Consider the following 24,286-nt stretch of genomic DNA (forward strand, 5'->3'; position numbering starts at 1 on the left):
TCACGTGATCTCGCCAACCAATGAAAGCAGATATTCAGAGCATAGAACTTGTGATGTAGTCAGTCAACAGCAACATCATTGCTAAGTAGTGCGAACACACAAGCAGAAAAAGTTAATAGTTTAAATTAATGTACAAGCATGGCTACAACAAAAGCTACGCTTTCAGGCATAAATTGGTCTGTTTTATGTGTGTTACACTTGAAAATACATCACACAAATGCGCCAGTAAAATTTTAAATAACGACATAAATGTCTCGTCTTCTGGGCTCAAAATTCTTCTAAGTGGCGGTCCTCAAAATGTTAAGTTTTAAATGAGAGTCAAACACGCTGTGTTTTACGAAATTCATCACACATTTTCATATGCAACATAATTCATCTTGCGTAAAAGGAAATTTAAGTTTTTCAAACCACCATTCACAATATTTTCCTGCACGCTATTAGAAACAGGTTCATTTCAGCAGTTGCCATTGACCGCCATAAAACAGTCGTTACTGTGTGTGTGCAGCTACGATGATGCATGAAGCCGATATGTTTGTATGTTTAAAGCATTAAGAGATCTTACATTATGGCATAAAAGAAACAGGACTTCAGATGATATTCCAAGAACATCGGAATTTCATGAACCATACTAAAATACATAATTCTGCTTAAAATGCACAGTTGTATGTCCAGATTCACAATGAAGAAGGCTCCAACCTGATATTAAGCTTATAAGTGTGGTTTTCAGGATATAAATTTTCTTGGAGTACCAGTACTGCATTATCTCATTTGTGGTTGTTTTTTATGGCATAAGGCAATATGTGCCAGAAGATGAAAACATGCGCTTGAAATCCAGCAAACAGTTGAAACTAGCCAAAAGTCTGCAATGAAACACTTCATTTCAAATAAATGGACTGCCTCAGCAGAAAAGATTAATAACAGCCAAATGTCTTTAGCAAACCGATGAAAGTAACTTCATCATTCTGCAAGGCGATTATTCCTTGACTGTCAAAAACCTGGGGGAGGGAAGGGAGGGGGGGGGGGGGGAGCTAATAATGTATTTCTGACTTCCATAATTATGTGAATGTATTTTAATTCAATTGATGGCTCCCAGCCACAGAAATCCGTTTTGTTTTCATTTGACGTGAGAGCTGTAAACAAAGAGGAAACAACAAAATCACTGAATGTACACACTGTGTGCCAGAAAAATTTTTCAGGTAGCATCTGGCTGCTTGTTACACCTGATACAGCCACACCTCAAGTAGCCAGAAGCAGGAGGGAGAATGTAATATTCATACGCGACTCAACTGTGCAGGCGCGTGAGCCTGCTGGCAACTGCTCTAACGAAGCTATTGTAAACAGTTGTGATGTCACACTCATCACAAGCAGTTTGTTGTCAAGAAGTATTACATAGTCTTTCGTCCTAATGCCATTAACGCATTTTGCTGTTGGCAGACGCTTGCATGTGCAGTGTGTTTTGTTGTAAATGGCACATTTCCTTTGCAACTTAAGCTTTACTTTTTTTCCTCTCATTTATGTTGTAGTGCTGCAGTATATTTCTGCAGTAGCAGAATACAGTAATATTCTTTGTTCGACTATCAGTTCTTAGCAGTCAAAATTCCAAAAATTTAAACAAAAGCTAAAACACTGAAAAATTCTCAGAATTCTAAAATATTCCCATGTTTTTTCCGGTTTTCTCCTGGATGAAAAAATACTTGGGGTTTTCCCGGATTTCCCAGGGCGTATACACCCTGGCAAAAGCTTAAAATATTTGTAGCATTATTTTTCACAGTGCTTGTCTGTGATTCAATACCTTCTCTATGTGATGAGTAGCACTCTATCCTTTCCATGTCATTATAACAATATTCTGAGAAGGAAAGTTGCTACTCACCATGTAGTGGACATGCTGAGTTGCAGATAGGCACAACAAACACATTTTCACACTTAAAGCTTTTGGCCAATGGCCTTTGTCAACAACAACAACAACAACAAAAACACACACACACACACACACACACACACACACACACACACACACAGGACTGCTGTCTCAGGCAACTGCTGCGAGCAGCAGCACCTGATGGGGATGGCGATTGGTTGGCGGAAAGGAGGAGGTATATAATACAGCTGGCAGAGTCCTTCCACCAGGTAATCCTTGCAGTTCAGAACAACAGTGGTGGAGCCTTTGTCCGAGTATAGGATTATGATGTTGGGATTAGTTTTTAGGTGGTGGACTGCAGTTCTTTCTGTGGATGAAAGGTCAGTCTGCATGTTGAGGGATTTGGGCAATGATGGTGAGGCAAGGTTTGAGGTTAAGAAACTCTGGAACGTTAACAGGGGGTGGTTTGGAGGCAGTGGGGGTGGATCACAGTTGGATGGAGGAGCAAACTGAGTTAGGCAAGGTTCAGTATCGGTCTTTGGTTGAGTCTGATGGGTAGGGTTGGTGGTGAAAAAGTGTTTCCACTGTAGGGACTGGGAGAAGGACAGAAGACCTGCATAACTGAATTTGGGAGTGGGGCAAAAGGTGAGACCTTTGGAAAGGACTGATATTTCTGTGGGCTAAGGCTTCTGGAGGAAGGGTTCATGACTGTGTTGCGGGTCTGTTTAGGTTCTGGATTCTGTGTGGCGGTGGGAGGGAGTTTTGGAGGGTGAGTTAAGTGTAGTAGGTCTGTGAGACAGTGTTTGTCAGTTATGAGGGGGCATGGGGGAGCTTGGGAGTATGGAGGTTGTTGTAGAGGTGGTGGACAGTGGCACTCCAAGGTGGGAGTAGCAAGTGTGCAGGATGAAAAGCTTTCTGACATGGCGTCATGCATGTTGCTCAAGTTCCTGCAGGGCAAGAGTTTCAATGTGTGTTGTGGGTTCCAGGAATTTGGGATTGCATAGCAGAAGAATCTTGCGGATGGAGAGAAGGTACTGCAAGGAGGTTTGGGCTTGGTTGATATGGTTTTGCAGGACTATGTTGGAGAGGGCTAAGGATTGGCAAAATTTGAACACGTGGATGTCATTGACAAAGGCCACTGGCCGAAAGCTTTAAGTGTGAAAGTCTTTTTGTTGTGCCTATCTGTGACTCACCATCTCTGCTATATGCTCAGTAACAACTTTTCTTCTCAGAATATTGTTACAGTCCATCTCAGATTTTCCACTGTTTGATTCTTTCCATGTCATTGTTAGTCCATCCTGAACTTTCCACTGTTTAAATAATAATAATAATAATAATAATATCCATTAGTTTAGATTATATAAATTAATTACCTGTGTATTAATGCTTTTGGTTTCATGTTGTGCAGATAAGCTACACCATTAGCACACTGCAATGCCCAGCTCATAGCATGGCCCGCAGTATATTTAGGTAACGGTCGACAGTGAAGAACTGTAAAAATAAAAAAATATATATATACTAAAACTACCTTAAACTGGATGTGTCAATTTAACTTTTTATGCTATGCCAAAGCTAAAGCTCAGAATAAATTCCCTACCAATGTTTCAGAGTGCAACAGCATTGGAATATATAAAACTTGACTGCTCTGTCAACCACTGCACATAAACAAGGTTACTTGTAGTGCGGCATTTCACTGCAAGACACAATAGTTCAATCAATATGAAAGCAAAATCTTATTTGCTGAATTGTCACAAAAGGAAAAAAAGAATGCTTTGACATTTTTATTCTATGGAAAGTGAGCTAACAAATTAAAATCAGCTTTTCTGTTAGTTACTGATCACACTAACAAATAAATGCAGAAGGCAAAGATGGCTGGCATGCTCATTTCTGTCTTTCCAAACAAATTTAACTGAGAAGATGATCCCACAATTTCTCCCCTAAGACTAAGATACATCCCAAAGTAGGAAACCAGAAGAGCAGCAGCCTACAAGTTTATGAATAGTGCATGTCAAAACTGAGAACAAATATTCATGTTATGGCAAATGTACAGCTTGACATCTAAACAAATGACTGGACAGGGGAAGCTCCTCAACAAACTACTAGAAACTACAATGAAGGACATTGAGGATGCAAATAAATAAATAAATAAATAAAATGTAGAACACAACCTCTATTCTAGAGGATTCAAGGCACTACCATGATCCCTAATTTGACAAGTCAAAGATGTTACTAATCTATAATCATTTTTGAGTGAAGTTGTGTAACTGGCTTATTTATACAATAAAATTCAAATGTCCTACTGAAAGTCAACTAACCTTCACATGATGACTAAGTAAGAACCTTCCTCAAGTATTTCTCAGGTCCAGGAATAATTACCCCAATAGCTCAAACTGATATATGAGTTGCCAGTTGTCATCTTCATCATAAACTACTACGCCTTGTCGATTTAGCCACGTCCCTCTCTCTCCATTGTCAACCTCTTCAATTCTTCATATGATTTTATCTCCATATCTTCTTTGATGTTATTAAAATGCGTTGCTCTTGTCCTGCCTCTTGGTTTTTTCCCTAAAACTTTTCCTTCAAATACATTCTTTAGGAACTGGTTGTGACTCATTATGTGCCCTATCATTTTTTATTTTCTTCTTCCTATATAATTTAGCAGCATTCTGTTCTCATTCACTTCTCGTAAGACCTGTTCATTACTTTTTCTATCTACCCAGCTTGTTTTCGTCATTCTTCTCCATATCCACATTTCCATTGCTTCCAGTCTCTCTTTCTTTGCCTTTCCCAGAGTCCACACTTCACATTCGTAAGTTAAGACACTCCAGACAAAAGTTTTGGCAAATTTTTTCCTACTTTCTAGGCTTATATGATTGTTTGTTAGCAAATTCCTTTTATTTTGGAAAGCTTGCTTCGCGAAGGCTATTCTTCTCTTTATATCTGTGATACATTTATTGTTGTCAGTGATTGTGCTCCCCAAACAACAGAAGTTCTCAACCTGCTCTAGAATATCATCTTCTAGTTTAATATTAACTTTATCATTTTCTTTTGTCTTCCCTACTACCACAGTTTTAGTTTTCTTCTTATTTATTTTTAGATTAAATTCTCTTAGGATTTGGCAAATTTTAGCAACATAAACTCCATTCCCTTTACTGAGTCAGCAAGTTCTACTATATCATAAGCAAAACGGATACAGTGTATTCGTTTCCCATTAATTTTAATTCCTTTGGTTATTCTTTTCAATTTTTCAATGTTTTTTTCAATAAATAAGTTGAACAAATATGGTGATAATGGGCATCCTTGCCTTACTCCCTTGCTTATTTTTGCTTTCTTCTTCACACCATTCACTTCTATCTCTGCTTCCTGCCTTTTATATAGGTTCCAGATTAATCTTCAATAATCTTCTGTCCCTCCAATCAAGATTTATTTCATTTATTGTTCGGAATAACAATTTCCAATTAATCATGTCAAATGCTTTTTGTAAATCTATAAAGGTCAAGTAGGTTTTCCCATTAACTCCAATTCGTCTTTCTAATACCATCCTCAGAGCTAGTATTGCCTCTCTAGTTCCTTTTCTGGATCTGAAACCAAATTGGTCTTCTCCTAGGTTTGCCTCAATTTTCTTTTTTATTCGATTTTTTATTATGTTTAACATTATTTTGGAAGTGTGGGATGGTAAGGAGATAGTTCTATAGTTCTCACAGTCCAGAGCATTTCCTTTTTTTGAGATTATTACTGTTTTGCTGTTAAGCAAATCTGTAGGTGGTTCTTTTCCATCTTCATAATACTCTTTAATAAGTTTATATAAGTACTCTTTTGTTGATTCTCCAATTTCCTTCAGCATTTCTGGTGGGATGTTATCTGTGGCTGTCGCTTTGCCATTACTTAGATCATTCAAGGCACTGTTGAATCCCATTTTAGATATAGGTGGCCCTATCATGTCGATATCCACACTGCTCTCTCCTTCCAAAATTTCTCCCTCATTAGCAATATCTTCTCCTTCATATAGTTCCTCAATATACTCTTTCCATCTTTCGCATAGATCCTCTAATATGAAAAGTAGGTCACTGTTTTTATTCTTGACCATATTTGTTTTTGTTCTTGGCTTTATCTGCATTGATTTAATTTTAGAGTAGGCTCTATCAATTAGATCTCCACTTAGACCTTGTTGAATTCCCTTATGTTTGTCGTGCTTCTACTTTTCTTTTTCAAATCTACATTTCCGTGTAATTGCGTTTTTTACTCTTTTGTACTTATCGAATTTTTTTTTTCCTCAGCCCGTTTTGTTCTTCAATAAGGTCTAGTATTTCCTTGGTCATCCATGGTTTCCTCAGTTCTAGTTTCCTTAATCTTACTAGTTCTTTAGCAGCTACTTCTACAGTCTCTTTGAATCCTTCCCATCCTTCCCTGTTATCTATCAGGTTATCGGTCAATTCTTTCATGTCCGCAGTTACTTGTTTTTCCTTAAGTTTTTCTACTAACCATCTGTGTTGGTTAGTTCTTTTATATTTCTTAAATCTGCTACTATAGTCTGTTATCACTAGAATATGGTCACTGTCTATATCATATACAGGTATGAGTGGCTAGTCTTTATTTGATTCATAAATTTCTTCTTGATTAGGATATAATCTATCTATACCTTTTGCCATATGCTGGACTTTTCCATGTATATCTTCTTCTCTTGGGCATTTCAAAACACGTGTTGGTGACTATCAACTCATACTGTTCACAGAAATATAGCAACCTTTCTCCTCTAGCATTTCATTTTTCCTAGCCCGAACTTGCCATTCCATAATCCTTTGTTATCTTCACCAATCGATGCATTGAAATCACCAATAATGATAAGATTGTCCTTTTCTTTAACCAGTTTCATTAAATCATCAATTTGCTCATATACTACTTCTACTTCCTCATCCTTGCCATTTGTTGTAAGTAAACTGCAATTACACAAAAATCTGTGGGTTGTGCTTTAATTTCAATCATCATTATCCTATCACTGCAGTGGTATGTGTTCAACATGTTGTTCTTTCATTTTCCTCTCAAAATTATAGTGACGCCATTTCTTCCTGTTCGAGCACTACCACCGTGAATGATCCTGAAATCCCCCGACATAAAATCACCATTACCGCCCCATCTAGTTTCACAGATTCCTAATATGTCCAGCTGTGACTTTTCCATCAGCATCTTAACCGCTTCTAGTTTCCCATGTTCAACATGTTGTTCTTTCATTTTCCTCTCAAAATTATAGCGACGCCATTTCTTCCTGTTCGAGCACTACCACCGTGAATGATCCTGAAATCCCCCGACATAAAATCACCATTACCGCCCCATCTAGTTTCACAGATTCCTAATATGTCCAGCTGTGACTTTTCCATCAGCATCTTAACCGCTTCTAGTTTCCCAGCTTTTAATAGGGTTCTGACATTCTATCTTCCAACTCTCATCTGTTCTTTTATTCCTTTACTCCTTACAGCCTTGCCCAAGACACCCCCCCCCTTCTCCCCGGAGATCCAAATGGGGGAATTGAAACTCCAGAAAATTTTGAATTGGACGTAGCAACATTTCTATTTGGGAATCCTGTATGGGATCGTTAATGCAGTGCTTTCCCATTGCCTTCTGCATCCTGCTGCCGTTGATCATGTTAATGGTTCCTCCGCATTTAGGGACAATTTCTCATCCTTGGGGCAAGGGGGCATCCCTTCCTTACCTGCTCATCCACCCCTTACTGGCCGTTGGCACTTGGTAAGGTTGGTCTCCTTATACCGGGAGCCATTTGGTTAACAGCCATGTGTTAGAAAAGAAAAACAAAATGTTATTGTCAGCTTTATGGCTGCAGAAATTGCATTATGAAAAACTATCTGGCGTAAAGATTTCCCAAGCACAAAACCAAAATCTTGTTTTGAACTCCTTCTGAAATTTGCAAACAAAATTTATATTTCTCACATACAGTACCATTGTTTTTAGATACTGTTTTACCCATAGTTGTTTTCAAGTTTTCTTTTTCTAATACCTTTCAGCACAATAAACACTACACAAATTTGCTGCTGAACAGACTGCTCGAACAAAGAGGCAAAGTGTGAACGTAAAGAGCGCCATGTGTACTGTACGTTGTTCCCACAAATTTTTGTTTCCATGAGCCTGCATTAGTGCAAGGAGAAAGAGACACCATGTGGACATATCTGTACAGGAATAATTATAGGAATAAGAAATGTGCGATTTGCTAGCATATAACAACATTTCTGGAGACTAAACAACTATAAGGACCAATATGGATTGCACATCTACCAATTACGTGGAATTCAGTACTCTGACTTGTTCATGGTAGTCAAAAGGCTAGAGAATATGAAAACTGATTATGTATTTCTTGACCTCAGCAAAGCTTCCAATGTGTCCTGCACAGTCATTTAGTAAGTAATTTTAAGCTTAAGGAATGTCAGGCGTGATATGCAATTTGACTGGAGACCTCAGCAAGTAGAACACAGCATATTTTCTTAAGTGGGAGGTATTGTCTAAAGCAAAAGCAGCACTGTGCAGACAAAGAGAGGTGTTATAGGGCTTTCATGACGCATATAAAAGACTAGGCTGTAGCTTACAGGTGCTGTTTATACGTGATGCCATTGTGTACAGATACACCACACATTATAGAATGCTCCCGACTTTGAGGACCTAGATATAATCAAAACTTATTGCAGAGACTGCCAAATGATTGTAATGCAATAAAAGTAATACAACTACGAAATATAAGTGAAAAGAGATAGTTTAAATACGCCTCTGCCAATAAGTCCCAGGATCTGTTACAAATTTCCAATACCCGGTGGCACTCATACAGAATAATGAGGTGAGACGATCACATAACCAGTAACCAGAAAGTGCAAATGTTTCAAGACATGTCAAGAAATATATTACTGTACATCTTCCAGAAACTCCTGAAACAAAGAAGGACAAATGTTTCTGTTCCTGCAACTATTATTTTTCACTTAAGATCAAAGAGAGTTGCTGGTTGTTGCACCAGGTGCACGGGTCTTCATGACAAATTATTTCTGTATACCAACAGTACCACCCACAAACAACCTAAGCTGATAATGTCAGTAAGTCTCCAACTCATTTCAGTATATTGTGAGTAATGGAAACTTTTTAACATTTCCCGTGGGTCCATTTCATCTTAACAGACTGAGTAAAAAAAACTCAATGCTTTTTTATATCTGATCAGAAGTTTTGCAAGTGTGTTTCCCGTCAATTAATTAATAGAACAGATTTTTAAAAAACTACTGAAATTCAATAAACATGGCATCCAACTGATCAGTTTTGTCTGCAGCATTGTGGATTGCATAGAGTGAGTTGTGTATCACACAACTGTTGCTTTTAAAATGAAATCCAATTCCAACATACAAGGTGATTAGACTTAAGTTGATTGCAAAATGTGTTGCAGGAATATATGTCAACCTAGCAGCAGCTGCACAGAGCTGCAGGTCAAGACCACTAGCATCCTAAACAATAGGAGTGATTTGAGATCTCTTCCTAATTACACAAGGGATATATTGTTTCTGGTACTATTGTAATATGTTGAGAATATAATGACTTGCACATTGTTACACTTAAGGCTTTTTGGAGCCATCAAGGGCACTCCACGGTAGGAAACCAGAGACACAATACAGAGAGCAGGCAAAAGTGGTAGCGTTTAGGTTACTGGAGATAACTAGTAACATTAGAGTCGTGCAATTTGCAGACGCTCTGGGCAGCTGCCCAGGGGAGAAGTTTCACTTCAGAGAATTAACTGGTAACTCCATCAACCAACTAGACACTGTCGTGAGGCATCACTGTAGAAGATGGTCATGAAAAGGCACATCTTAGCAGAGGTAGCAAGCTTGATACTTGCTCCTGAAAACTGCAATGTCAGTGGCTTTACACAAGTTAGGGTGCTACTACGGCAATCCCACCAACAGGAACACTGTTGATACCAAACTTGGAGTTTGTTAATGTAAAATACAGAAGCATCACCACCTACTGAGTAGGAGTAGGGGAGGAATCTAACTGTGGTTAGCCAGAGGCGCCCTGGAGATGCAGAATGACTCACCAGATTTGTCGAAGCTTGTTAAGTTCCAGCGAATTGGTAGGCTGACGACAGAAAGGGAGAAATGGTGTGCCGCCTTGATTCTTTAAAAACCGATGTTTTTGTACTCAAAGGGGTTCTCAGTCAGATTGCTGCAGCACCAACTCTGTATCACTTACGGCCAGCCTCAGTAAGCTCCAACAGGCCTGCTTTTCTCACTTGGAGTGCCACTCTCAAGTTTGTACTTAACATGCTGCTAGTCTTCGCTATTTCTGTTAGCTTTTGCCCCCTTCACTCCAGACACTGACTTTTGTTATGCAACCAACTGCTGCCTTTGATTTTTCTAATGTTTAGAATTAACCTTCAGTGTGTTAGTCTGATCACAAATAAATAGTGTTTGACTCCTGAATTCTATGAGTCTCCTGCTTCAAGCATCCTGTCACATTCCAGAATCCACATCTCTCATAGATATCCTGTGACAGTATTTGGCATTGATCCCAGTCATCAACCTGCCTCCACTGGGAATCTGTCTTTCTGCATTTGCTCCTCGCTGCTTGAAAATTGCAGACTGACCTTATACCCCATCTTCCCTCCACCCTGTGTCAGGACACAACACTATCCATGATAAATAATGAAGCCAATGCAATGACATATTCAATGAAAAACTGGGCCCAGTTGCTTAGTTTTAACCCATGGATTTTAACTGCTTTTTAAATCTATTATTAAACAATGATAAACATTTGTGACTCCCACTATCATGGCTGGTACCAATTCTTTCAAAACCTTTTTAATAAAGACTTTTAAACTTGCTTTCTTAAGTTTTCTACACTTCCTTTGTCAGAAGGGAATGTTTACAATTGACTATGCAGGTAATTTATGATTTGTCTTGAAACAAATCTTGAAAACAATGAGACTACTGTTTCATTCACAATTTCTTCACTCACAATATTCATTTTGTAATGACTGAGTTACGGTTGCAGATACATATATCTGCATTAATTATACTGAACAGGTGAAGTAGGTTAATACACAGATCATCTAAGAAGTTGGTAAATGATGTTAGTTGTTTAAGAATTTTTAAGATAATTTTAGAGAAAAACATTTAGCTCATTTTTTTTTTTTATCCCTGACACTTGTGAAATAAGTTTAACTCTCCTAGTCGACACATGTCAAACAGAAATCATCCTCTTACTACTGTCATGTGATTATAAAATATGTGCACACTTTTTGAATACATAAATTAAATAATATCTGCATCAAACAGAAAATTCAATTAAGAAAACTGTAGAGAGATCTTTGTCTACCCCCATCCTCACAACAGGTGGGGACCTCCAATCTGAAGACTGAGTGACCTGCCTCTCCTTTCCAAAATTTCTCAAACAATCCCCCATGCCTACCTGTGGTAGGAACATACAAGTTGTGAGAGTCAGAAATAGCCTTTTCTACTTTTAAGTGTTTTTATTGGTAATGTCTGGAACTTCAGTTTATGAAGGTACGTACTGTCCAGTCAAACAACGCACACCATACAGCCGTTTTGTACAGCACTTGAGGCAGTATCACTGTGATGTGATTATCAATGACAAACAATCCAAGGTACCTCTTCCAGTCACAGATGATGCTAAGGTTGGGACAAAAATGACATGCTTTGGAAAACAAACATTTTGGATTAAGAGAATCGTACTAAATCTTTTAAAAAGATAAAGATGAAGTGTATATGTGGTTAGACCATTCGCTTGGTCTTCAAGTGTGAACTGGCATCATTAAAGGCATAAAAATGTATCCTCAGTATGTGTAGTGTATTACAGAAACCAATAATGGCCATCTAATTTACATAAAACCTTCCAAAGATAAGCCAGTTGGATGTCTGGGTGGACACTTCAAAAGAGGAAGTTACCAGGAGAGTGAATGAGGCCAAAATTCAAAAATTTGTCGTGTGAAATAATAAAAATGTCATAACATGGAGGAAACTAAAAAACCTGGAAGAAATATGACACAGAGACTGACACTCAAAGCCAGTAGACATATTTAGTTGAATGAAAACAGGAGATAGGCTCTAGTCAATTGAGTGTAGCATAAATTGTGAAACTGCCATCAAGCAAAAGCCTTGAGGTGTGGTGTTTCAACAGAAGGGGAAGGAACCATAATAATAATAATAATAATAATAATAATAATAATAATACCAAAGGGAAGTTTGTTGTTGTTGTGGTCTTCAGTCCTGAGACTGGTTTGATGCAGCTCTCCATGCTACTCTATCCTGTGCAGGCTTCATCATCTCCCTGTACCTACTGCAACCTACATCCTTCTGAATCTGCTTAGTGTATTCATCTCTTGGTCTCCCTCTACGATTTTTACCCTCCACGCTGCCCTCCAATACTAAATTGGTGATCCCTTGATGCCTCAACACATGTCTTACCAACCGATCCCTTCTTCTAGTCAAGTTGTGCCACAAACTTCTCTTCTCCCCAATCCTATTCAATACTTCCTCATTAGTTATGTGATCTACCCATCTAATCTTCAGCATTCTTCTGCAGCACCACATTTCAAAAGCTTCTGTTCTCTTCTTGTCCAAACTATTTATCGTCCATGTTTCACTTCCATACATGGCTACACTCCATACAAATACTTTCAGAAATGACTTCCCAACACTTAAATCTATACTCGATGTTAACAAATTTCTCTTCTTCAGAAACGCTTTCCTTGCCATTGCCAGTCTACATTTTATATCCTCTCTACTTCGACCATCATCAGTTATTTTGCTCCCCAAATAGCAAAATTCCTTTACTACTTTAAGTGTCTCATTTCCTAATCTAATTCCCTCAGCATCACCCGACTTAATTTGACTACATTCCATTACCCTCATTTTGCTTTTGTTGATGTTCATCTTATATCCTCCTTTCAAGACACTGTCCATTCCGTTCAACTGCTCTTCCAAGTCCTTTGCTGTCTCTGACAGAATTACAATGTCATCGGCGAACCTCAAAGTTTTTATTTCTTCTCCATGGATTTTAATATCTACTCTGAATTTTTCTTTTGTTTCCTTCACTGCTTGCTCAATATACAGATTGAATAACATCGGGGAGAGACTACAACCCTGTCTCACTCCCTTCCCAACCACTGCTTCCCTTTCATGTCCCTCGACTCATATAACTGCCATCTGGTTTCTGTACAATCTGTGAATAGCCTTTTGCTTCCTGTATTTTACCCCTGCCACCTTCAGAATTTGAAAGAGCATATTCCATTCAACATTGTCAAAAGCTTTCTCTAAGTCTACAAATGCTAGAAACGTAGGTTTGCCTTTCCTTAATCTAGCTTCTAAGATAAGTCGTAAGGTCAGTATTGCCTCACGTGTTCCAGTGTTTCTACGGAATCCAAACTGATCTTCTCCGAGGTTGGCTTCTACTAGTTTTTCCATTCGTCTGTAAAGAATTCGTGTTAGTATTTTGCAGCTGTGACTTATTAAACTGATAGTTCGGTAATTTTCACATTTGTCAACACCTGCTTTCTTTGGGATTGGAATTATTATATTCTTCTTGAAGTCTGAGGGTATTTCGCCCGTTTCATACATCTTGCTCACCAGATGGTAGAGTTTCGTCAGGACTGGCTCTTCCAAGGCTGTCAGTAGTTCTAATGGAATGTTGTCTACTCCCGGGGCTTTGTTTCGACTCAGGTCTTTCAGTGCTCTGTCAAACTCTTAACGCAGTATGTTATCTCCCATTTCATCTTCATCTACATCCTCTTCCATTTCCATAACATTGTCCTCAAGTACATCGCCCTTGTATAGACCCTCTATATACTCCTTCCACCTTTCTGCTTTCCCTTCTTTGCTTAGAACTGGGTTTCCATCTGAGCTCTTGATATTCATACAAGTGGTTCTCTTTTATTTTCCTGTAGGCTGTATCTATCTTACCCCTAGCGAGATAAGCCGCTACATCCTTACATTTGTCCTCTAGCCATGCCTGCTTAGCCATTTTGCACTTCCTGTCGCTCTCATTTTTGAGACATTTGTATTCCTTTCTGCCTGCTTCATTTACTGCAGTTTTATATTTTCTCCTTTCATCAATTAAATTCAGTATTTCTTCTGTCACCCAAGGATTTCTACTAGCCCTCGTCTTTCTACCTACTTGATCCTCTGCTGCCTTCACTACTTCATCCCTCAAAGCTACCCATTCTTCTTCTAATGTATTTCTTTCCCCCATTCCTGTCAATTGTTCCCTTATGCTCTCCCTGAAACTCTGTACAACCTCTGGTTTAGTCAGTTTATCGAGGTCCCATCTCCTTAAATTCCCACCATTTTGCAGTTTCTTCAGTTTTAATCTACAGTTCATAACCAATAGATTGTGGTCAGAATCCACATCTGCCCCTGGAAATGTCTTACAATTTAAAACCTGGTTCCTAAATCTCTGTCTTACCATTATATAATCTATCTGATACCTGTCAGTATCTCCAGGCTTCTTCCATGTATACAACCTTCTTTCATGATTCTTGAACCAAGTGTTAGCTATGATTAAGTTGTGCTCTGTGCTCTACCAGGCAGCTTCCTCTTTCATTTCTTACCGCCAATCCATATTCACCTACTACGTTTCCTTCTCTCCCTTTTCCTACTGCCGAATTCCAGACACCCATGACTATTAAATTTTCGCCTCCCTTCACAATATGAATAATTTCTTTTATTTCATCATACATTTCTTCAATTTCTTCGTCATCTGCAGAGCTAGTTGGCATATAAACTTGTACTACAGTAGTATGCTTGGGCTTCATATCTATCTTGGTCACAATAATGCGTTCACTATGCTGTTTGTAGTAGCTTACCTGCATTCCTATTCTCCTATTCATTATTAAACCTACTCCTGCATTACCCCTATTTGATTTTGCGTTTATAACCCTGTAGTCACCTGACCAGAAGTCTTGTTCCTCCTTCCACCGAACTTCACCAATTCCCACTATATCTAACTTTAACGTATCCATTTCCCTTTTTAAATTTTCTAACCTACCTGCCCAATTAAGGGATCTGACATTCCATGCTCCGATCCATAGAATGCCAGTTTTCTTTCTCCTGATAACGACATCCTCGAGTAGTCCCCGCCCGGAGATCTGAATGGGGGACTATTTTACTTCCAGAACATTTTACCCAAGAGGACGCCATCATCATTTAACCATACAGTAAAGCTGCATGCCCTCGGGAAAAATTACGGCCGTAGTTTCCCCTTGCTTTCAGCCGTTCACAGTACCAGCACATCAAGGCCGTTTTGGTTAGTGTTACAAGGCCAGATCAGTCTATCATCCAGACTGTTGCCCTTGCAACTACTGAAAAGGCTGCTGCCCCTCTTCAGGAACCACAAGTTTGTCTGGCCTCTCAGCAGATACCCCTCCGTTGTGGTTGCACCTACGGTACGGCTATCTGTATCGCTGAGGCACGCAAGCCTAACTGCCAACGGCAAGGTCCATGGGTCATGGGGGGAGCAAAGGGAAGTATCAGTGCTGAAATAACAGAGATGAAAATGCAACGCATAACCTATGAAGTATTTCAGGTTATTCAAGAAAGGAATACCTCAATGCAATGGATGTGAGGGGTAACTACAAGTAATGTAGAAATTAAATCAACAAGACGTACACAGAATTACAATTTAGAAACATTTGTGTTGCACACAGAAATGCCTACAATGAAGCAAATAAAGGCAATGACATCCAATGCACAGTTTCATTCGAGGGAACAGAATTTCTCAAATTATTCAGAGGGACTGTAACTAGTATTAAGATTCAAGAAGCATTCTGAAAAATAATCCAAAATCATATGTTTAAAATAAGTGTACAAGGCTCAGTGGCTTGGTTAGCTATTTGCACATTCAATGGATCATAACTGCCTCTCACTATGGCACAGAAGAAGTCACTTTTACAATTATAGTACACCTTCTTAGCAGAAAATATGGCAAAATGCTAAACATTTATACATTTCCTTACAGTTTTTTAATTTTTTTCCAGAACAGCATCATTTCAAATATGAAGAATGGAAACAGTGAAAGGCACACTCACCATTGTACAGTGAACCTCCCTCTGCATATTCCATCACAAGACATACTGGATTCGGATTTTGAGTGCAGGCACCATAAAGTTTTACAATATTGGGATGATTTATCCTTGACAGCTGTCTCACTTCAACTGCAAATGCCTTCTTTTCTGCTTCAGAATCTATGTGTTTTACAGCTACATCAATGTTCCGCCATTTTCCTTTCCAAACAACGCCAAATGAACCTTTCCCTACAACCTGTAATAATAATGGCACATCAAAAAAGGAAACTGTACTGTCAACACAATAGTCTTAGCTTTAGAAAAATAAATATGTTAATATTTGTGGAAATCCCAACACCCAGAAAGAATGTCCTGAATTAATCTGAACTTGTAGTGCATGTAGAACACTGTATATGCTGTAAGTAATAAGGCTGCAACAACTTGGCATCCACATATGGCCAGCATCATCATGTTTTGTGTGACAGGAAATGTCATTGTTATCCCTTGAAGAATGTCACACAATATGGGAAAATGAAAGCAAATGAGAAAGAGGAGTGCTCTCTGTGAAATGAGTGGCATATAGAGTAAACAGCACAGGATAAATAAGTCTTAATGCAATCTGTCCTACAGTGTCTGCTGCATAAGTGTAGGACACTACCATGGTATCCTACAGTTCTGAGCACACAGCTCACAAATCTTGTGTGTGATGGTTTGTTGCACTGTAGAATGCAACATGCACACTTGATTCTTAAATACTGAAAGTATTCTGGAAGCCAATGACTGATGGTTGGCAAATACGGTTGGTCAACAACCACTGTTAATTAAAAATTTTTGACACAAAGGAAATCAGTAATCATACTTACTACAGAAATAAAAATCAGTGGTAGAGATTACAAATTTATTTTGTATATAATGTTGGTAACAACATTCACTCATTACAACCGTTACAATTATTACAGACCAAGGCACCAGATGACAAGAGGGGGCAGTGCCCGGAGCCACTATGTGATATCAACTGGCACTTCACTGAGCAGTTCACAACAGATACCAGTTGGCTGTCTGAAAACCTCCATTATTATATTTTTCTTCCTCCTTTTTTTACCCTCTTGTCACCTAGCGGTGAGAAATCAATCATAATGTTTCAGTACAGAAAAAATAGTGACAGACAACAGTATTCTCTAATTCATTTCTGTGATTCAGTTCAGCTGATAATTTCTCCTTTCACCACACTTTTTGATTTAAGGATACTGAGCTTATCATCTGCCTGCTTTTCTGACATACTCATTATAAGTGTAGGCTTATAACATACCATCAAATTACTTTCTAGGCCTATAAAACACATTACAAGTCTCTTCCCTTCACAATAAGGCACTCTCCCAAAATTTGCAAGAATCCTTTTTACTTTTTGTGTATTCCTTAAAAAAAAACTGCTCCACAACCAAATTCTCCTCCATTTCCACTCTTTAGTTGTGATCAGTAAAATAACTCTGACTACATATGAAATGAGGCTATTTGTTGTGGGCTCTCCAAATTTCTTGATCCCCTGTTCCTTTGGTATTGGAATCATTACCACCGCCAAAAAGTTATCTGGCCATTGACTACTGTTCTATACTTTCTGTCACACAACCTCAATATTTTCCTTATTCTTTCTTCGTTCAAATGTTTAGTTATTTTTCCTGGTATCTTACCTGTACTTATTGCTTTCTAATTTTTCATTGCAGCAACTGAACTCTTTACTTCCTTTATAGTGATTGGTGGTCTGTTCATATCACATATATCTCTTTTAAATAGTCCTCCCATCTCTGAGTGACTCTCTCACAATCTTTGTGCACAATATTTCCATCTTTGCAGAAAATTTCACAGCAGCTCCTCTAGGCTTTTGTTTTACACTATATCACATCTTCCATTTGTATCCAGTTCCTCAATTGCATAACAACCTTCTTTTAGCTGTTTTCCCTAATTTGCCTCACTTCTCTAAGCAGTTTGTTACCCAGTCTTCTATATGTCTTTCTTGCATTTTTCACTGTCCTTATTTTTGAGTTCTCTTCTCTCATTCATCTTGGAAATCAATTCTCTAAGCAGTTTGTTACCCAGTCTTCTATGTCTTTCTTGCATTTTTCACTGTCCTTATTTTTGAGTTCTCTTCTCTCATTCATCTTGGAAATCTTTTTCTGGGCAATCCATAACTTTTTCGCCATTTTTCCCTTTTGCAGTTTATTTACATTTCTGTCCTGCTTTCCTGATTCCTCCTTTCAGCATTTGTCAGATGGTCCATTGCTAATAAACTAAAGTGGGAACATTTCCGACATATTTTAATTACTCATACTCATCTTTCTTCTCTAGGTCACTCAACTTCATCACAACAGCCTTCTTCAGATGCCTTTTTTTTTTTAATTTCCATTTCTGCCGTAAGTAATTTGTTAACTGTTAATATCTGCACTTGATAATGTATGCACCTTCTTCACTTCATTTTATTTCTATAGGGTAAGGTGTCCTAAATAGGATACAAAATCACAAAATGTGTTTTCATTTTTTAAAGAAAAAGAGTACCTGAAAGGAAAAAATGTATATGAAAGACAATGTTAGCTGCTTTAAAATGGCACTGTGTTTAATTCTTTAGAGCTGCAAATCTAAACCAAAAATAAATAAAACACTGTATCATTTTTTTGGACTGAAAATCTTAAATATGATATGACTGGTTCAAAATATGATACACATGAGATATTCCTAAGTAGCAACAATGACGATAGTAAAATGATACTTATGTATAACTGGGAGTTTTCTTTCACAGATTTTTTAAGGATATTTATGACATGAAATGAACATCGGTGTCAACTACAAAAACTTCTTCAGGTTTTCCATCTTTAAAACGACTGGTCAAACCATTTTGTTCCACAAAGTGTTGAACAACCAGCAACACTTCAGCTCTTGTCATTGGAAATCCCCATTTAGCAAGTGTCTTCAAGTTATCAGATAAAGTTGTTTCTTGGTCTGCTGTCAAGTCTGTTTTCCTACCTTGCACACCTGAGTGAGCACCATGTACCCTTCTGTGCAGGAACATTTTATCTATTTTATATTTCAATGCTACCTGCCAGAGTGAAGCTCCATCTTTCAGCACTTTTATGGCTGAAGAAATATCTTCTTTACTATATGGCCTTCCTTTTTTCTTATATGAAGGTGCCATACTGTTCCTGTCATGACCCAAAATATTCCAATTTAATATTATACAATATTGGCATAAAATAAATTTAAGAACAGTTGGGACCTATTTTAGATGAAACCTATACTTAGGCCTACCTGTAAAAGAGACCTGAGAGGAATAGCAATAACTCAAAACTGTAACACAGTCTATATCCTCTGCTGCTGCTTTTGCTGCACTAATGTCAACAATAGCATGACAACTGCTGCATTATTGCCTAACAACAATGGCAAGAAACAGAGCACAACAACTGTTGCATTATTGCCAATTGCAGCAAGTAACACACATTTCAGTGAACAGAACGGCATGATTTTTTAAAAAAAACAGAGTGTACCACTTTTAGGAAACATCTTTTGGGACTGGAGCATATCATATTTAGGGATAATATTGACTGTTTATTAATTAACTCCATATAATAAATGTGAAGGTAATGAATAATCCAGCAGACAGAGCACATCTTTCTGTCTATGTAATCCAAATTTGGTGGGTACAGAATCAATATTTCCAAGATAGTGGCAAATGTTGTAGAACTGTGTGCACATTTATTTTTGATGTGAAAAATGGTGACTAAATTATTTTTTATGGCACTGCTAAGTTAATAATGGAAAAAACAAAATATGACTGGCCATTCCCAAAGAACAGCAGCACAAATAATAGTAGGAACATTTGTGATAAGTACGGTTTTCTTATGAATATACTGGGTGTACCATTTTTTGGAAAATTTTTGCTGTATCAGTTTTAGGACACATTATCCTATCTTTCTTCCACCTGATCAGTATATAATAAATTTAGTTTCTATAATCATAGCCTAATGACTTCAAAGTGTAGATCATTCACCAGTGATTTCTGAACCACGTGTTTTGCACTGCTAGCTGTCTTTCCCTTTTTGTCACTCTTCCTTGGAAGACCCTGACTGCATCTTGCACTATCACACTCATAATCAATGTATATTTCTATAATCTTTCCTGCCTTATGTTGATAACCCTGTCATTTACATAATCTTCATTTTCCATTTAATCATTTCCTTCGTCAAAATACTCCTACTCCATACCTTCCTTAAAGTTGTCCTCCTCAGTAGTACATTATGTATCTGTCTGTCAGCGACTCTCCATGTCCACTCCACCTTATCTTAGCAACTCCGATCAAGTTCATATTATTCTGTGCCACATTTCTTCTAAAGTTTTATAGTTTTCCTTCTTTGAGTTATATTCCACATTCCAGGTACTGATCCCCTTTCTCTTATTGTGACTATTCTAAGCCCTGCTCCCCCATAGATCTAAACATGGGACTATTTTACCTACGGATGTGAAGGAGCCACATTTTGTATATAAAATGGAGACAGTTAAGCAAGTAAAATAAGTTGCAGTGGCATTTTGCTGTCTTCCAAGATTATGAAGGCTGCTATTAACATGGGATACAGATGCCTTTTGCAAGTGCCACCTCTGGATTAGGTGCTGCAATGCCTATTGGTCTACGGGAGTTTCTTTATTGTCCTCCCAACATCAGTATTTGGGAGGCATCCCCTGATCCTCAGAAAATTTTCCATAACTATCACTACCAATGGAAGGGAAATTCAACTCTGATTCCATTGAAACTACATATGCTGAGAATGGTGCTTTTGTGTAATATAAGAAGTAAGAACAGGGTTTCATGTACCATCAAATGTAATGGCATTAGAGATTCGGCATAATCTCATATTGGATCAGGATGCTGTGGAAAAACAATTTTCTAGTTTCAAAGAAGCCATCCCAAAATCCACCATTTCAATGATGTGGGTTTGTATCCTACTTGTCTAAAATGTGAGTCTAGTGCCTTAATCATTCATCTCTTGCTTTGTCTTTGCGGTGCAAAGTGGTGCCAGAGTGGTTGAGACACTCCTACATAGTAAGAAATAATCAGGCCATTTGGTTTTATACATGAAAATAGAAGCAAGGACGTCAGATGTAGGCTTTCTAGTGTACAGTAGTGTTACATGTTACACTCAAATCTCAAACCTGCAGGAACTTACTAGTTTCTTTGACAATATATACTGACGGCTATCAGCAGAACAATGAAAGAAATAGTATACGATGAAGTGGGCACAAGACTGTAGATTCTCATTGAAGACTAACAGCAGACATTGTCTTGAAAGTCCCTCCCACTATGGTGGAAACCGGTAAATATTGGTCAAGGAATCCTAAATGTTAACAGCTTTAATGGCCCATTTAAAATAAGACAGCATTGATCTAATCAAGATCCTGATATGGGTTATGATGCACCAGTTGTCCAGACAGCAGAATGTAAATGAGAACAAGACTTACATGCCAAATCATGGACTCAAGTGGTATCAGTGTTGAAACAGAAAACTCAATTCTAAGGGTAATTTACAACCATAAATTCTTGTGCATTTCAGTAGTTAGGGTCATATGACAAAAAAGATCCATGCACCTAACAATTCACTGCGACTGAATCATCCCGAACAAGACATTCTGCATCTTATTATGGAGAAATGCATTAATGTGCATACACAGACATTACTTAAGCCAAAAAAGAACTCTACTGATGTAATGATAATCCTGTAGAAATAATGTCAGTGAAGTTAAAATACTGCTTCAAATGTTTTTCCGGTATATGTTTGAAACGATGATGTACTTTATAAAATTGGACTGCTTCATTAAAAGATACACAGCAAAAAAACATATTAATTGGTAGTGACTGTTATAGAAGAGTGGAAATTAGCTTCAGTGACTTAAGAATTAAGTGTCCGTTGTGTTTATGTTATTGCGGTGTCGTTTGATGGTATTGGTTTGCTGTTTGTTGCGCGGTAAGTTGTTTAATTCAATTTGTGGCTTCTTTTGTCAGGTATGGATATGACTTCTAAGTTTAATAGTGCTTGTCTGAGGGCTGAAATGGGGGACAACATGTTGTCTGTCATTAAGTTTCTGCAACTTTTTGGGCTTGTGGCAGAGATAGTGAAATGTGGCATATGCAAGCAGAATATGGGGGTTTGTTTTGGTTGTGTTTTTTTTGTTTGTGTATGTGAGTGTGCATGTGTGTGATTGGGGTGCCTGCTCTAGTGTGTAGTGCCGGAAGTTTTTGGGGTAAGTAGTCGTTTTTTTGGGTCTATTGTTTGCGTGTTATGATGTTCGGTGGGGTTTTTATGTGTTGTCGGGTCAGTGTTACTTAGTGCATGTGTTGGTGGTTGATATTTTGGTATTGGCACTTGTGGGTGAGTTATGTATCTTATAGGAAGTGCTCAATTTAAATTGTTTTGGTATCGTCAGTTGTATTTGAGTTATACAGGTCCTGGGAAAGTGATCGATTCCAATGTGTCGTTGCAGCTATGTTTGCTTTGGTATCGTGAGCTGCTGTCGGTTGACCTATATAGATCAAGGGAAGTGCCCGATTCCAATTTTTGTTATTTTAGGTGTTGGTTTTGTGGTATCATGAGTTTCGGTGTGATTATAATTTTTGGAATAGTTGGTTTCTATTTTGTGGTATCGACAATTGTGGTTGAGCTATGTAGTTGAAGGAAAGTGACTGATTCCTGTTGATATTGTTAGTGTAGCGGAATTTTGTGGTGTTTTTATGTCGTCATTTTGTGTGGTTTGGAACCGTGGTGTGTGTCTGTACGTGTTTATAATTAGTTTGTCCCACCCAAAAACCCCCAATTTTCCGCAATGGTCCCATTGGTTTGACTAATTTTGGAGGGAGATGTGTTTGTTGGTTTTATATGTATTTTCTTGTTTGGTGTCATGTTTACGTAATGTCATAGGCGCCATATTGGAGACATCGAGAATTGGTGACGTCATGGGTCAAAGCAGATGGATGGAATCGGACGCTTCTGTGTTCTCGAAAACAGCTTGGATGAGTGTTACATGCAACACCCCACAGTATGAACTACATAAAAGACCCACAGTGTGAACTACATAAAAGACCCCCATTCCCAGAAGCAAATTAAAACTTTTACTTGGGCTCATTCTGTTTACAATGAGAACGAAATTTAGAAGTCGATCAGTACAGAAACATATTATCGAAATACATGGCTATAATAATCAAAGTGTGAATATACCAGGAGAGAGAGGGAGAGAGGGAGAGAGGGAGAGAGGGAGAGAGAGAGAGAGAGAGAGAGAGAGAGAGAGAGAGAGAGAGAGAGAGAGCTTTTTTCCTTGTTGTGATTTCTCTGTTTTGTACATTTCAAAATAGCAAAACACATGTAACTAACTGAATAAGAGTGAAGTTTGGAAGACATTAAGAACAATATTAAGCACCAACAATGGTGGATCAATGAAGGCTAAGTATCATATTACAAAAACTAATTATTGGGTTGTAATCTCCACTTGGTTTTAAAATTTGTTTCTTCTTTCTGGCAATTAATTTTATGTTCAGTTCCTTGTGTGTTTCTAAAAGCTTTGCTACACCATGGTGTTGACTTCATATTAAACTGTAAGTTGTATGCTTTTCAGGCTGGACAGAAGAACAGGTCATGTCACTTCGGATGCCTATTACTACCTAAACCACACAGAAGATAGCTATCACTATTTACAAATAAAAGTTGTGAGGTCTCAACACTCTCAAGCACAAACCAAGGTGCTTGGCAATTCACTGACTCAATAGCATTGGTTTTCAAAAGCTATAGAAGCTGTATGGGATGTGTTCAATGCAAAATGCCATCAAAGAATTATTAAGAGAGGAAAAATGTCCTAGAATACAGATAAATAACACATTTCACAAAAATGTTCTCAACTAGTATTAGGAACTCCTGAACAGAATAGGAAATGTGAGCAACAAGGGCCTTTCAACTCACATTTGAAACCTTAGTGTTAATCATTCAATTTTAGCAGTTCTGTTGGAAGCCTACTGCAAATGCCACCAGCTGAACAGCGCACAATTTTCTGCACAATGATTAACGAACTGAAACCTAAGTGCTAACTCACAGACTGTAGTAACTGTGACAGTGTAACTAAATAAATGATGTAGTACAGCAGTAGTCAGAAAGTATTAGATTAACTTTTCTGGGCTGGATGAAAATATATCTAACTAGGATTACATGCTATTTGAACCTATCTGCAAGTGTCATGTGCCACTACAGTTCATAGTCATCCTGTTCCCCAATTAATAAGATAGTTAGCAATGGGCAATCCTCCTGTCAAGTGAACCACAGCACTGTCTTTGTGTAACGTATTTTTTTTCT

At 38.0% G+C, this 24,286-nt stretch overlaps 1 protein-coding gene across 1 annotated transcript in view; it reads right to left on the bottom strand.

Annotated features, from left to right (window-relative positions):
• Positions 1 to 24,286, bottom strand: part of LOC124777614 (mitogen-activated protein kinase kinase kinase 7-like) — a 157,388-nt gene that overhangs the window by 131,983 nt on the left and 1,119 nt on the right. The window contains exons 2-3 of the mRNA XM_047253076.1: positions 15,939 to 16,170; positions 3,232 to 3,349 (exon numbers count right to left, since the gene is read on the bottom strand). Coding sequence (XP_047109032.1) covers positions 3,232 to 3,349; positions 15,939 to 16,170 — 350 coding nt within the window. The remainder of the gene's footprint in view (positions 1 to 3,231; positions 3,350 to 15,938; positions 16,171 to 24,286) is intronic.

Source organism: Schistocerca piceifrons, chromosome 2, assembly GCF_021461385.2.
Source record: "Schistocerca piceifrons isolate TAMUIC-IGC-003096 chromosome 2, iqSchPice1.1, whole genome shotgun sequence".
Lineage (NCBI taxonomy): Eukaryota > Metazoa > Arthropoda > Insecta > Orthoptera > Acrididae > Schistocerca > Schistocerca piceifrons.